The following is a 14879-nucleotide window of genomic DNA, read 5'->3' on the forward strand; positions in this document are numbered from 1 at the left end:
TTGTCCATTTCTCCTAGGTTTCCCAGCTTGTTAGCATATAGGTTTTCATAGTATTCTCCAATAATTCTTTGCATTTCCGTGGGGTCCGTCGTGATTTTTCCTTTCTCGTTTCTGATACTGTTGATTTGTGTTGACTCTCTTTTCTTCTTAATAAGTCTGGCTAGAGGCTTATCTATTTTGTTTATTTTCTCGAAGAACCAGCTCTTGGTTTCATTGATTTTTGCTATTGTTTTATTCTTCTCAATTTTATTTATTTCTTCTCTGATCTTTATTATGTCCCTCCTTCTGCTGACCTTAGGCCTCATCTGTTCTTCTTTTTCCAATTTCGATAATTGTGACATTAGACCATTCATTTGGGATTGCTCTTCCTTTTTTAAATATGCTTGGATTGCTATATACTTTCCTCTTAAGACTGCTTTTGCTGTGTCCCACAGAAGTTGGGGCTTAGTGTTGTTGTTGTCATTTGTTTCCATATATTGCTGGATCTCCATTTTGATTTGGTCATTGATCCATTGATTATTTAGGAGCGTGTTGTTAAGCCTCCATGTGTTCGTGAGCCTCTTTGCTTTCTTTGTACAGTTTATTTCTAGTTTTATGCCTTTGTGGTCTGAAAAGTTGGTTGGTAGGATTTCAATCTTTTGGAATTTTCTGAGGCTCTTTTTGTGGCCTAGTATGTGGTCTATTCTGGAGAATGTTCCATGTGCACTTGAGAAGAATGTATATCCCGCTGCTTTTGGATGTAGAGTTCTATAGATGTCTATTAGGTCCATCTGCTCTACTGTGTTGTTCAGTGCTTCCGTGTCCTTACTTATTTTCTGCCCAGTGGATCTATCCTTTGGGGTGAGTGGTGTGTTGAAGTCTCCTAGAATGAATGCATTGCAGTCTATATCCCCCTTTAGTTCTGTTAGTATTTGTTTCACATATGCTGGTGCTCCTGTGTTGGGTGCATATATATTTAGAATGGTTATATCCTCTTGTTTGACTGAGCCCTTTATCATTATGTAGTGTCCTTCTTTATCTCTTGTTACTTTCTTTGTTTTGAAGTCTATTTTGTCTGATATTAGTACTGCAACCCCTGCTTTCTTCTCACTGTTGTTTGCTTGAAATATGTTTTTCCATCCCTTGACTTTTAGTCTGTACATGTCTTTGGGTTTGAGGTGAGTTTCTTGTAAGCAGCATATAGATGGGTCTTGCTTTTTTATCCATTCTGTTACTCTGTGTCTTTTGATTGGTGCATTCAACCCATTAACATTTAGGGTGACTATTGAAAGATATGTACTTATTGCCATTGCAGACTTTAAATTCGTGGTTACCAAAGGTTCAAGGTTAGCCTCTTTAGTATCTTACTGCCTAACTTAGCTCGCTTATTGAGCTGTTATATACACTGTCTGGAGATTCTTTTCTTCTCTCCCTTCTTGTTCCTCCTCCTCGATTCTTCATATGTTGGGTGTTTTGTGCTGTGCTCTTTCTAGGAGTGCTCCCATCTAGAGCAGTCCCTGTAAGATGTTCTGTAGAGGTGGTTTGTGGAAAGCAAATTCCCTCAGCTTTTGTTTGTCTGGGAATTGTTTAATCCCACCGTCATATTTGAATGATAGTCGTGCTGGATACAGTATCCTTGGTTCAAGGCCCTTCTGTTTCATTGTATTAAATATATCATGCCATTCTCTTCTGGCCTGTAGGGTTTCTGTTGAGAAATCTGACGTTAGCCTGATGGGTTTCCCTTTATAGGTGACCTTTTTCTCTCTAGCTGCCTTTAACACTCTTTCCTTGTCCTTGATCTTTGCCATTTTAATTATTATGTGTCTTGGTGTTGCCCTTCTTGTATCCTTTCTGTTGGGGGTTCTGTGTATTTCCGTGGTCTGTTCGATTATTTCCTCCCCCAGTGTGGGGAAGTTTTCAGCAATTATTTCTTCTAAGATACTTTCCATCTCTTTGCCTCTCTCTTCTTCTTCTGGGACCCCTATAATACGGATATTGCTCCTTTTAGATTGGTCACACAGTTCTCTTAATATTGTTTCATTCCTGGAGATCCTTTTGTCTCTCTCTATGTCAGCTTCCATGCGTTCCTGTTCTCTGATTTCAATTCCATCAATGGCCTCTTGCATTCTATCCATTCTGCTTATAAACCCTTCCAGAGTTTGTTTCATTTCTGCGATCTCCTTTCTGGCATCTGTGATCTCTTTCCGGACTTCATCCCATTTTTCTTGCGTATTTCTCTGCATCTCTGTCAGCATGTTTATGATTCTTATTTTGAATTCTTTGTCAGGAAGACTGGTTAGGTCTGTCTCCTTCTCTGGTGTTGTCTCTGTGATCTTTGTCTGCCTGTAGCTTTGCCTTTTCATGGTGATAGGAATAGTCTGCAGAACTGGGACGAGTGACGGCTGGAAGGACTTCCTTTCTTGTTGGTTTGTGGCCCTCCTCTCCTGGGAGAACAGCGGCCTCTAGTGGCTTGTGCTGCGCAGCTGCGCGCAGACAGGGCTTCTGCTTCCTGCCCGGCTGCTATGGAGTTAATCTCCGCTGTTGCTGTGGGCGTGGCCTGGCTCGGGCAGCTGCTCCAAAATGGTGGAGTCGCGTTGGAGCAGGAGCTGCTGGGAGGCTATTTATCTCCGTAAGGGGCCTCCCTGCTCCCTGCAGCCCAGGGGTTAGGGTGCCCAGAGATCCCGGATTCCCTACCTCTGGATTAAGTGGCCCGCCCTGCCCCTTTAAGACTTCCAAAAAGCACCCGCCAAAACAAAACAACGACCACAAAAAAAAACAAGAAAAAAAAAATTTTTTTAATTAAAAAAAAAAAAATAATTTTTAATTAAAAAAAAAAAAGGTGGTCGTTCGTTTTTCTTTATTCTCCGGTGCCAGCCTCAGGCCTCTGCTCACCGGTCTTTCTGCCCTGTTTCCCTAATATTGGGGTCCCTGTCCCTTTAAGACTTCCAAAAAGCGCTCGCCAAAACAAAGCAGCAAAAAAGCAAAAAAAAAAAAAAAATGGTCGCGCGCTTTTCTTATGTCCTCTGTCGCCCAGCCTCCAGTGCCTGCTCACTGTTCTTGCTGCCCTGTTTTCCCAGTATCGAGGGCCCTGCACTCTGGCCCGGATGGCTGGGGCTGGGTGTTCGGCAGCCCTGGGCTCCGTCTCCCTCCCGCTCTGCCTGCTCTTCTCCCGCCGGGAGCTGGGGGGAGGGGCGCTCGGCTCCCGCGGGGCCGGGGCTTGTATCTTACCCCCTTCGCGAGGCGCTGGGTTCTCTCAGGTGCCGATGTGGTCTGGATATTGTCCTGTGTCCTCTGGTCTTTATTCTAGGAAGGGTTGTCTTTGTTATATTTTCATAGATATATGTTGTTTTGGGAGGAGATTTCCGCTGCTCTACTCACGCCGCCATCTTCCGCCCCTCTCTGAGAGTCATTTTTATTTCTTTTTGTATGTGTGGTGTGACATGTGCTTCTTTGCCCTTTTTTTATTGGATTGTTTGATTTTTTTTTTAATTATTGGTTTCCTGGAGCCCTTTTATATATTTGAGATCAGTCCTTTGTGATGTGAGATAGCTTGTATGTGCTGTGCATCCATTGATATTTATGTTTTCCAGTTTGTCATTTGCCCTTTGGCTGTTACATGTAGTTGTAGTCCCCATAAAATGTCATGGCCCAACAAGATGTGGACACTAATTCTTTCAGCCCTCTGTTTGAAGAGCAATGTCTTTGAGTTAGTATTGCTTCCTTCGTGATTGAGGACATACAGATGGGCGCAGGGAAGGGCCTTACAGCTGAGGATCTGCAGGCCCCAGTGGACTTCTTCATACAGGGCAGCTGTTTCTGACCCTTTTGTTATTTTCCTTGGGCAGAGGTTGTAGAGTTTTAATTTAATCTCATTCAAGTACAGTCTCTACCCAAAGAATACCATTAGAATATTCTTTGGCTTTATTTGAGTTTTAAAGAGACAGAGTGCCCTTTTATCTGTTTGGGGAACCATATATTAAGAGGGCAAACCAGCAGTAGGCTCACTACATAGAGGAAGTTCATGTTCAGGAATTGGCATATTGTACTTTCTGCCTTTGTGCAGGCATGCAGATAGCCATCCTAGGAGGAGGGGCTGGCCTCTTATTTTAGATAATTACCTGTCTGGTGTCAGAGAATTTCAGGCTATTTGGGGGCTTTCCCCCTAGGATTGCCCATAGTAAGTGAGAGTGTAATCTAACCTCTCCGAGAATAGTGGCATACATTTGTTCAGTCATGTTTGGCAGCCTGGGAGCAGCAGGGGTGAGGAAAACCAGTGATTTGTGCTGCCCAGACCTGGAGATGGGCACGACAGCACGGGAAGGGACTCTCAGGGAGGGCCTCAAGGATGCCGTGTGGAGCGTCACTGCAGGGTTCAAGTGAGGCAGGTGAGGCCATGTGAGGACTGATGGCTGTAGAGCAAGGCTTGGAATTTCCAAATGAAGGCAAAAAGAGCAGAAAGTAGCTGTGAGTGAGCATGAGACGTAGAAAGCTCGTGATCGCAAAGTCCAAGAATTTGTAGGTGGAGCGGCTCTCAGCAATGAGAGGTTCAAGTAGGGATTACAGAAGAAAATTGGGATGGAAGGCACAGCTCTTTCCATCTCTAGGTACTGGCCAATGCTCTTGACCAGGAAAGGACAGTAGAGGGGAGCTTGGTCTCAAGTATCTGAACAAAGGCCCCTTCCTCTCTGCCTTTTAAAAATATCCAGCCGCATCACTTAATTTGCATATCCTCTAGGGTAGAGGAAGTCCTTTAATCGGTGCTTCTAATTGTAGAAGAGAACACGCTGCCGCCCCCACACACATGCACACAGCATCTAATAATGAACAGTTGTCTCCGGGTTGGGAGAGACATGCTTTCTGGTTCCTACCGTGCCTTCCTAAGACTCTACATTGTAGAGCCGAAGTCAAGTCTTTTGTTTTTCTATTTCTTATCTCTCTTCTCTTTTCCATTCTTCCCACCTTCCCTCCTCCCTCTGTGTCTTTCTTCTAGAACATGCCCTTGACTGTACATCTTTGAAGGAATTTTATGTCGTTGCCTTCATTATCCCGAGAGCCACTGGGCGTGTGCAGTGGTACAGAGACAGCTACCCAGGCGAGGCCTCCTGCGTCCCCTCGGGTCATCACTGCCCCCTCACTGTGAAGCTCTCTTCCTGATTTTTCTAATTACTCCTCCAGCCTGCTGCGTGGTCTGCCCGGCCTCGGTGTCCCTCTGAATGTCAGCAACCTGGGGAAGATTTGTCATCCTCTGTCTGGGGCCTTATTTGGGGGAACACCAGTTCAGAGATTCTTCTCCGAGGTAGTTTGACCTCCTCAACCTGCAGCTTTCGGTTTGGGATAGTTTCTGTCATACGGCCCATGGATTCAAGGCAACAAGGATCATCCTAGGAAACCCTGTAGGATAAAAAGAAACATAAGACATGGCCTTTAAAGGCACCTGCACTTCCTCTAGACAAACACACTGTGGTGAACAATATAATACAGTGAGTAAAAAGCACCACTGAATAAAGGAACAAGAGTGATTCCGAAATCCACCCATCCAGAGTGGTTTTCTACCTTTGTTTGAAATTGAGTGCTGCAGAGATAACATTGCTAGTGTTGGGAGGAGGGTTGGTGGTGGGGGCGTTGGGGGAAGGCTTCCTGGAAAAGGGGACTTGAACTTGACCCCTGAAGATGAGTAGGATTTGTATGTGCAGATCCGGAGGACGGGTGCAAGGGCTGTGGTGTTGGCAAAAGCACGGGAGGAGAAATGAGTCCTGCATTTCGGAAAGACGTCAAGGAGACCAGTATGACGAGGACAGGAACCTGCACCGGTCGGATGAATCTTGATTGCACAGACCGGTGACAGCAGCACAGGACAGACAGAAAGGGGAACGGCAGGCCCTGTAGGAGGCTCAGGCTCATTGCTCCCTAATGTGGTTTCCTCTTTGGTACATGTTCTCTGGAGAAGGTTGCATCCTAGGGAAACACCCTCCTTCATTCCTCTGGGGGTCATAACTTGAGGCCAGAGACTTCCTGCCTCAAGCAGTCCATTGCTTATGATTCTGAGACCTGCCACCTTTATTTCTTTCCCTGCTTCTTAAGCATGGCCAGAGCTTGCCTTGTGCAAAACCCAAGATGCTTTGAAAAATAGCCGTCAGAACATACAGCCCTTTGCAGATGGCCGTTCCTCTCCCTCTCCCGAGCTGAGGAGTGGCCAAAGGGCTCTGCTTGCGGCACAGAGAGCATCAGTTGGGGATCCCACCGTGTGTCCCTAAATTCTAGCCGACGGAACCTCTGTGCCTCCAGTGACAAAGCACGGAAATGACAGCCACTTTTTTTTGCTCTAGGGGAATCGATCCGTATGACAAGCCAAACACCGTCTACGTCGCTCGGCACGAGCCCTCCGGCCACTCCACGGTTTTCCGCAGTACGGACTTCTTCCAGTCTCGGGAGAACCAGGAGGTCATCCTGGAGGAAGTGAGAGACTTTCAGCTTCGGGACAAATACATGTTTGCTACAAAGGTGGTGGTAAGTTGAAGGCGCTAAGGAATGAGCATCGTTTTTAGTTTTCCTTTCTGCGGTTTGGCCTCCTCTGATCAAGCAGGTGAATTTGCACAGGTAGGTACAGGTCGGTGTGCCCAGGGGAGGTTGGCTGTAGGGTGCTGGGCTTGGGTGAAAACTCCCAAAGGCTGGGTGCCCCTGGCGGGTTGGAGGAGTGGAGAAGCTTAGACAGCCACTCACAATGTTTTGGTTGCTTCCTGATAGCAGAACATCTTTGCCGAATACATACTTCCTGGAAAGCCCAATGTTCAGAACCCAGAAAGGAGTGGGAGGGGCTCGGGCTTTTCTCTTTAATCCCACTGCCTGATTTCCTTTCACATTAGGCCGATTTCTTTGCGAATTTTGGACACATGTTAATTTACATGGCTAATAGAATGCGTAGTCATTGGCTAGTGGGAGTTAATGCTCTAAGAAGAGCAGTAATTAAGCTTCCAGCTGTCAGTAAGTGGCTTAACTCTCAGCCTTTGGGAAAATCATCCCCTTGATTGGATGTGTTGGGGCCAGATGCTGAAATGGTGGGCTTGCTCATTTACAAGCAAGGTTGATTATTTAACAGGACTTGCAACTGTATCACTTTGCAAGTTGGGGCTTGTGTAAAGGAAAAAACCAGGCCCGGCCAAGAGCAGGTTGGTCTACGACTCCTGGAGGGCTATGAGCTTGCTTTCTGAAAGGCAGCCGTCCCCTCAATAACCTCCGGCTCTGCTGAAGGCCTCTTGTAACTGGAAGGTTGCTCTGCTTTCTGTCACTGTTCACCTGAGGGACTAAAGTCAGATGTCATGTTTTTCCTCCACGTTCTCATGTGATTGGTGCCTGGCCAGGCAGAAGCAGGTCAACCCCCTTAGGAGGATTCTAGGGTAGAGAGAAGATCTCCCCAACAGGGAGAGCAGAGAGTAAAGTTGGAATGAGATGTGAGTGGCTAAAGGCAGGAAGGGTTCCTCATTACATATCTTATAAAATTGTTTCTAAAACCACGAAACTGGCAGTTTTTCTTGTTGGGCTGTGTGCGCTGGGTCACTGCCTGGATCATTCCTTCACACACACGCACACACACCCCAGCCCAAGGGCACACGCATCCTTGAATTGGCTCGGGCAGAAAGGTGGGTGTGGGAATGCAGAGGTGAGGGGCCTTGTCCAGTTCCAGGACTGGTCCGTGTCCAGTTCCAGGACTGTCTTCAGTCCTCCAGGGTCCACAGGCTTTCCTGCTTTAGGTCCTGGGGCCTTCATTTATTTGTTTGTTTTAATTTCTTGATTTTCAAACCCAGTGGTTGGTTTCAAGATTGGTCCTGCTAATGGAGTTGGGGCTGAGGGCTTGAGCTTTTTCTAGATCTCACACCCGGGAGTGTTATATCCCAGTTGGAACTTGCTGTGCCTTCCACCCCAGCCTAACAGCTGTGTCTGTTCTGCAGACGTAGCTGCCGTGCAGAGTGTGGTGGAACACCTTTACTTACCCCTGGCCGGGGGTCGCATCAGGGGCTGTGTCTGTTTTGATCCTCACTGATCCAGTGCCCAGCATGTTGTACAATGCTTGATAGATAGCCGATGTGCAGCAGACTCATGAATGCCATCTTTGCCTAATTTAGAAAGCATGGGCTAGTTTTCAGCAGGGTGGGGGAATTAAGTTATTGGTACTTTTACAGTCAATTCTCAACTCTCTGTATGGCTTCTCTGTGTATATTGTTTTGGTGGCAAATTGTAGTTAATGTGTCAGCTCCTTTAGCACATGGGCGGGCCACCCGGTGGCAGCGTCAGTGGCGTAAGCTAGAGGCTTGAGGTAGGATGAGCTAGGCTACCACCGGTCAGTGTTCCTCACGTCGCACTGTTAGTAGCCCCTGCAGTGCCCTCACGAGGGCACTTCTCACGAATGCAGACTGTGGGGTCTAAGGGCATTTTCCCCTGCACAACCCCAGGATTCCTAAGAATCTCCGAAATTTGAGAGCTCTTCTCTGAGGCCTTCTATATGCAGAAGTTTTCGATAATATCAACTGTATGGCCAAAGGAACACTTCTCAGTGGTTAGATTGTTGAGAGAGGACACACAACTGGCTCTGGATGATAAAATGGGGGTTTTCGTCTTTTTTATTACATGAGACTCCTGAACCTTCAGGATAAATAACACTGCTTGGTTGGATAACCCTGTCAGTTCAGAGTGTTGAGGCCGACGGGTGTAACTTCTTATCTGGAGCGTGCCAACCCCTCAGGCTGCCCAGTTTGGGGAATTCAAGTGACTTTAATATTAAGTGGGTTTTCATCAAGTTAGGTAAGTCAAGGAAGTAATTACAAAACCATAGAAAATTGGTTTGTGCAATGAACTCTTTTGTTTTCCTGTAGCACCATGAGTGATTAGAACTCTTTGAAAGTTAGTTTTTTAGAACCTGTGAGGACAGCCCTCTGGGTCTGAACTGGAGCTGGTGTCCATGTCTTCAGAACCCCATGGTGCCCTGTCGACCTGGCCTTTACTTCATATGTCCTTTGTGTCCTATGCCCCTTGATTTTTATTTTTGTTAACCGAAGTTTAATTTCTTTTCTTTGTCTTTTGACATGAAGTTCACTTACCTGTCTTACTAGTCCACGCCCTGGTGATAGGGCCATTAAACGAACGAGAAGGCGCCCCTGCAAACGGACCAACGTCAGTCTGTTAACTGGGCAATATGTAGCTGTTAGGCTCTCTCTGGTAGATAACCATACTTAACAGAAAGTAGGAGGTGCCCGTGGATTAGCCGCTTCTCTCACAGCTTCACCACCAGCTTATCACAAAAGCCAGGCTCAGACATTTCTTGCGTATCGGTCATCCAGAGGTGTGGGCCCCATGAGTGTCTGCTGTGTCCTCCCAGGTGATGCAGCCATGCCTTGCACGGTGTATACACACTATTCTAGAGCAGGGATGGTCAAGCTGTGGATTTTTACTTATCTTTGTCAACAGTGTTTTTTTTGAAATAAAGCCGTGCTTATTTGTTTCAGCACTGTCCTTCACTGCTTTCATGTTCCAGGGGCAGAATTGAGTAGTTGCCTAGAGGCAGGATGGCTCACAAAATCTAAAATATTTCTGTGTGGACCTTACAGAAAAAGTTTGCCAACCCTTGTTGCAGAGGCAGGATTGTGTTACCCTTTCAGCTGGCATCAGGCAATCAGAAACCTCTAGTGTAAGAGGAAGACAAGTCTTAGGCATTACCTCTCACAGTTCAGATTACAGGCCTCCCTAGATTGTTATGCCCTGTGTATGCTGGGCGTTATCTTTGGGATATTATGGCCAATTCAAATATCTTGCATGCTCCTGATGTCCCCAGAGAGCTCATTTTTCATTTGCTATTCTGACCAGCCAACCAGCGGTATTTCACTATGAAAAACCAATTTCTACCCTTCATTATGCTATTTTAAAGCCTCTAGTATCGATAGAGATAACAGGAAAACTTAGTCATTGCTTCAGGATTGTGGGTGTCTCCATGAGAAGTCAGCTGACGACAATTGAGCTGTGAATTACATGACAGCTGACCAAAACATAACAGTTGACAAATTATTTTAATTATAACGTTGCTTAAATGTATGCAGACATAAAGCTTAGGCTTAAGCACCTCACACTTGTGACTCATATACAACAATAAGACCCAAACATATTTACACAGATTAGAAATAAAACTATAATACCAGTAAATTTAAAATTGATTTTTATAACACCAGTATTGAGATATATCATCATATATCATAGAATTCATCCTTTTATAGCATATAATTCAGCAGTTTTTAGTATATTCACAAGGTTGTGTAATGCTCATGGCTACGTAATTCCAGACCAGTTTCATCACCCCCAAAAGAAACTGTGCCCATTATCATCATTTCCCATCCCCCTCTCCTCCCAACCGTGGACCTACTCTCTACCTACCTTATGGGTTTGCCTACATATAATATGTGCCTTTGGTGTGATTCTTTTCTTTCATAGTATAATGTTTCGGGTTCTATCCATGTCCATAGATCATCAGAATTAATGTGTTTTTAGGTTGACTATTCCTATTTTCTGCCAGTTCAAATCTTCACTGAGCCCCACTCACGAATTTTTCTTTTGAGGTATTGTATTTTTTAACTGAAGAATTTCTATTTGTTTCTTTTTAAAGTAATTTCTATTTCTTTATGGATATTCTCTATGTGGTGAGAATATTCTCATACTTTCCCTTAATTCTTGAATCCATGGCCTCTTTTAGTTTTTTGAACATGTTTACATAGGGGATTTTAATTTTTGCTTAGTAAGTCCAGTATGTGGCCTGCCTCAGGGATAGCTTCTATTGACTGAGAGTGTGTGTGTGTGTGTGTGTGTTGTGTGTGTGGGCCATACTTGGCTATTTGCCTGTCTTATTGTTTTCTTTGTTGAAAACCAGACATTTGAAATGAAATGATGTGGCAACCCCTTTTCAGGATTTTTTTGTTGCTTTTTGTTACTGTTGTTACTTTTTTTTGTTTTGCGAGTTTCCTGCTTTACTTTGTAAAGTTTGTATTCTTCAATGTGCATGGCTACTGAAGTGCTTAATTAGTTTAGTAGTCAGCTAATGATTGAACAGAGATTTCCTAAAATGCTTTGAACCAGTGAACCTGGCCCCCTTTGCTGAAGGCCTCTGAGCTTGTGTTGGGGGGCATGCCTTCTAGACAGTCTTCAACTCTGCCTTAGCCTTCACTTCCTGCCATATGGAGCCTCAGTGTTATTAGCCAGAGGTGAGCAATTAGGCCCTTTTCGGTTCCTTCCTGAGCCTACTCCCAGCTCTTGTGCATGTGACCTTGTCAATTTCCTGGAAAATTCCAGAGCTTATCAGTGCATCTTAGGGCCATCTTCCCCAGTTATTCCTCTAATGCTTTTTAGTTAGCCTTTTCTTAGGTCCAAGTGACAATGCTTCTCTGGCAGCTGTGATGTTAAACTTTGCCATACTGTGTTCTGCGAATGTCCTGCGTGTAAGTTTGGTTGTACAGTGAGCTAAGTCAGGTTATATAAAGAGAAGACCTATGAATGCAGCTTTCAAGTAAGCTACCAGATCAAACAGTGACAGCCCTCTGGCTGTGGGGCATTTTGGAAGCTTCAAACCTATTCTGTCCTCTCTGGTTGGCTGCTAGGCTGGTGGTTTTCACAGCAGTTGTAGTTGCAGAACTGTGGGTTTCCAAGGCTACCGCAGAGCTAGAGAGAAGGGAATGGGATGAGGGGCAAGTCAGAACACCACCAAGTTGGCCATTCTTGCTGAGCTTCGGTTGAATTGACTAGGTTTATTCAGCTTGAATAAATGCTCTCTGGGTTTTTGCAAGCCTTTATTGAATTCCCAGAATTCTGAAAAAGTTGATTTTGAGGATTTTTGTCAGTAATCTTGTCACTTGTGTAGATGAGAGGATTTTCAGAGCTTTTTACTTTACCATTCTGGAAGGGCTCCTAATTAATATTGATTTGTAAATTTTGTATTATGGGCATTATCAAATCTACATAAAGGAACAGTTTCTACTGATATGAGCTCCCCAGGTGCCCCCATTCAACCTCAATATTATTTACATTTGCTATTATCTTTTTGGTTGTCTACCCCATCACTTATTTATTTATTTTTTCCTGGAGTATTGTAAAGCAAATATCAGAATATATCATTTTATGTGTAAATATTTAGGAGTACGCAACAATAATGTGGATGATGTTTTGCTGAGTCTTTGTTACTCCTGAGAGGAGAAGGTGACTGTGAAAGCTATGGCCCAGGTGCCTCTGAACTCATGTCCTTGTCCACCGTGTGCTTTAGGGAGTCCCTCACCCACCAGTTTTCTCTTTCATTTGAATAGTTGACTGTGACATCCTTTGACCCTCTCTTGTCGAGGATGTATCATATTATTTAGTTCCTTTCTGTTCTTTTCTCCTTGACCTCTCTTTTCTTTTTGCTATTCACATAATCTCAAATGTAAATATAAGTACACTCTCTGAAATTCAGATTATTCAGATACTTATATTGCTTTATTTTTACTTAACGGAAATGAAAACACCAAATAGGAAAAATCTTATAAATTCTCAGACCCTATAATACTGGAATAAATTAAAACATTTAAATAATTCCTGGTAGTTGGTGAAGATATATGTGCTGGGAAATGATGTCATTGGTGTAACCTTTCAGGAGGATCATTCACTAAAATTTTGCTTCAAAAATGAAAATTCTGACCTAGGGAACTTTCGAAATGCACCCTACAGTGCTACACTCGGAACACCCACTATCCCCTTCCACCTTAGCAACAGGACCCTGACTGCCACACGAATCAAAGACTTTTGTACAACTCCGTGTGATTATGCAACTGAGTAGTAATCAATGAGATGTACACAGAAGTATTGGCTTGGGTTTCTAGGAAGGCTGCTTAAAGTGATGGAACCATCGGAACGGGTCCTATAGCAAGACCAGTCTTAGCTCCGTGAATGCAAACATCACAGAATACAAAAGTTGTAAGAAACCTCAAAACACGACCATTCCCCTTGCTTTGGGGAGAATTATTCCTAAACCTGGACAATTCGGGTTTGCCCCTAATGTATTCTTAATGAGTTACTGTAATATTTTACTGCCACCAAGAAAGATATTAACAACTAAACCTTACCACACCAGGACTATAAGATGTACGATGAGGCCTAATACTTTCCTTATTCAGCCATGGGCTTTGGTTGTCGTTGAGGTCTTCTTTACCATGATTATAACAGTGAAACGTGCTCATGGAAAACATCCACCAGGACACACAGGTATAAGGTAAAATGTAGCAGGTCTGTTTCCCACTCTCCACTCATTACTCCATGCTGTGCAGTTCTGAGAAAGGTAATATATACAAGTATGCTCACTGAAGCGGGCTTCTGGAAATAACCTCAATGTCCATCAGTAGCTGTTAAATAAAAGATGTCTAGAATACACTGTTAATGGAAAAAATTAAACTGTAGAACAGTAAGATACTCTTAATGAAAAGGTACACAACAATATTTCTATCAAGATCTACTTTGTGTATGAAAAGTAAAACTGGATGTATTGGTATACAGTTTGGTATTGTGTTTGGTTCCTGGTAACAGGTTAGAATAAAAGTGGCTTAAACAAGGTGGAAGTTTATTCTTCTCTCACCAGTGCTGCCTAGAGGCAGGCTGGTGTTTGGAGCCCTGGTGTTACTGGGGACCCAGGCCTCTGTCTGTCTGTTCTTAACCATTCTAAGTAATGATTTCCATTCTCAAGGTTTTCTCATGGTCCAGGACCACCTGTACTAGCCTTTGGGTCTTATTGGAGTTAAGAAGAATAAGGACAGACAGAGAGGCCACAACAGGACCCGTTCCACTGGTTCCATCACTTTAAGCAGCCTTCCTAGAAACCCAAGCCAATACTTCTGTGTACATCTCATTGATTACTACTCAGTTGCATAATCACACAGAGTTGTACAAAAGTCTTTGATTCGTGTGGCAGTCAGGGTCCTGTTGCTAAGGTGGAAGGGGATAGTGGGTGTTCCGAGTGTAGCAGTATCTGTCACTATATACATATGCTTATATGTGGTGGCACACAGCATGCTATGCCCTGGAGGGCCCCGGTAAAGGATGCTCCAGGGCATAGCATGGAGTAAAGGGTGGAGAGTGGGAAACAGACCTGTTACATTTTACCTTATACCTGTGTGTCCTGGTGGATGTTTTCCATGAGCACGTTTCACTGTTATAATCATGGTAAAGAAGACCTCAACGACAACCAAAGCCCATGGCTGAATAAGGAAAGTATTAGGCCTCATCGTACATCTTATAGTCCTGGTGTGGTAAGGTTTAGTTGTTAATATCTTTCTTGGTGGCAGTAAAATATTACAGTAACTCATTAAGAATACATTAGGGGCAAACCCGAATTGTCCAGGTTTAGGAATAATTCTCCCCAAAGCAAGGGGAATGGTCGTGTTTTGAGGTTTCTTACAACTTTTGTATTCTGTGATGTTTGCATTCATGGAGTTAAGACTGGTCTTGCTATGCATTCTCAATTCTCCTGAGACAATCATTAGGAACACTTACTAATGCAGGGTCTGGGTGTCACTGGGAAAAAGAGGTTCCTTTCTAAGCTGTAACCACAGTAGAAATAGTGAGACAATATAAAGTGTAAAGTATGTGTTTCATTGATATCTGTGTATTCATATATTTTTATAAAGACTTATCGAGGGTCATCTGACCTGTATACATAACTGTAAAATTTTATTGACTTAAGGAGGGCTTTTGGAATTTACACATAGCATTCCGGCTGGGAATGGTTTTCTCATGCAGGTAATATATTACATTTTTAATGGGTCCATCATTTTCTATGGCTCCATATGGAGTACAAGCAATTAACATGATTTTTCAGGGTGCGATTCTGGAAGGACAGTTTTTTTTTT

General features: G+C 43.9%; 1 protein-coding gene across 2 annotated transcripts in view; it reads left to right on the top strand.

Annotated features, from left to right (window-relative positions):
* Window positions 1–14879, top strand: part of SORL1 (sortilin related receptor 1) — a 139924-nt gene that overhangs the window by 35696 nt on the left and 89349 nt on the right. For both annotated transcript variants that reach the window (XR_005025249.2, XM_036887607.2), the window contains exon 6: window positions 6306–6486. Coding sequence is in view for 1 of the 2 variants with exons in the window: in XM_036887607.2 (XP_036743502.2) it covers window positions 6306–6486 (181 nt within the window). In the remaining variant the exon portion in view is untranslated. The remainder of the gene's footprint in view (window positions 1–6305; window positions 6487–14879) is intronic.

This window comes from Manis pentadactyla, chromosome 13 (assembly GCF_030020395.1).
Source record: "Manis pentadactyla isolate mManPen7 chromosome 13, mManPen7.hap1, whole genome shotgun sequence".
Lineage (NCBI taxonomy): Eukaryota > Metazoa > Chordata > Mammalia > Pholidota > Manidae > Manis > Manis pentadactyla.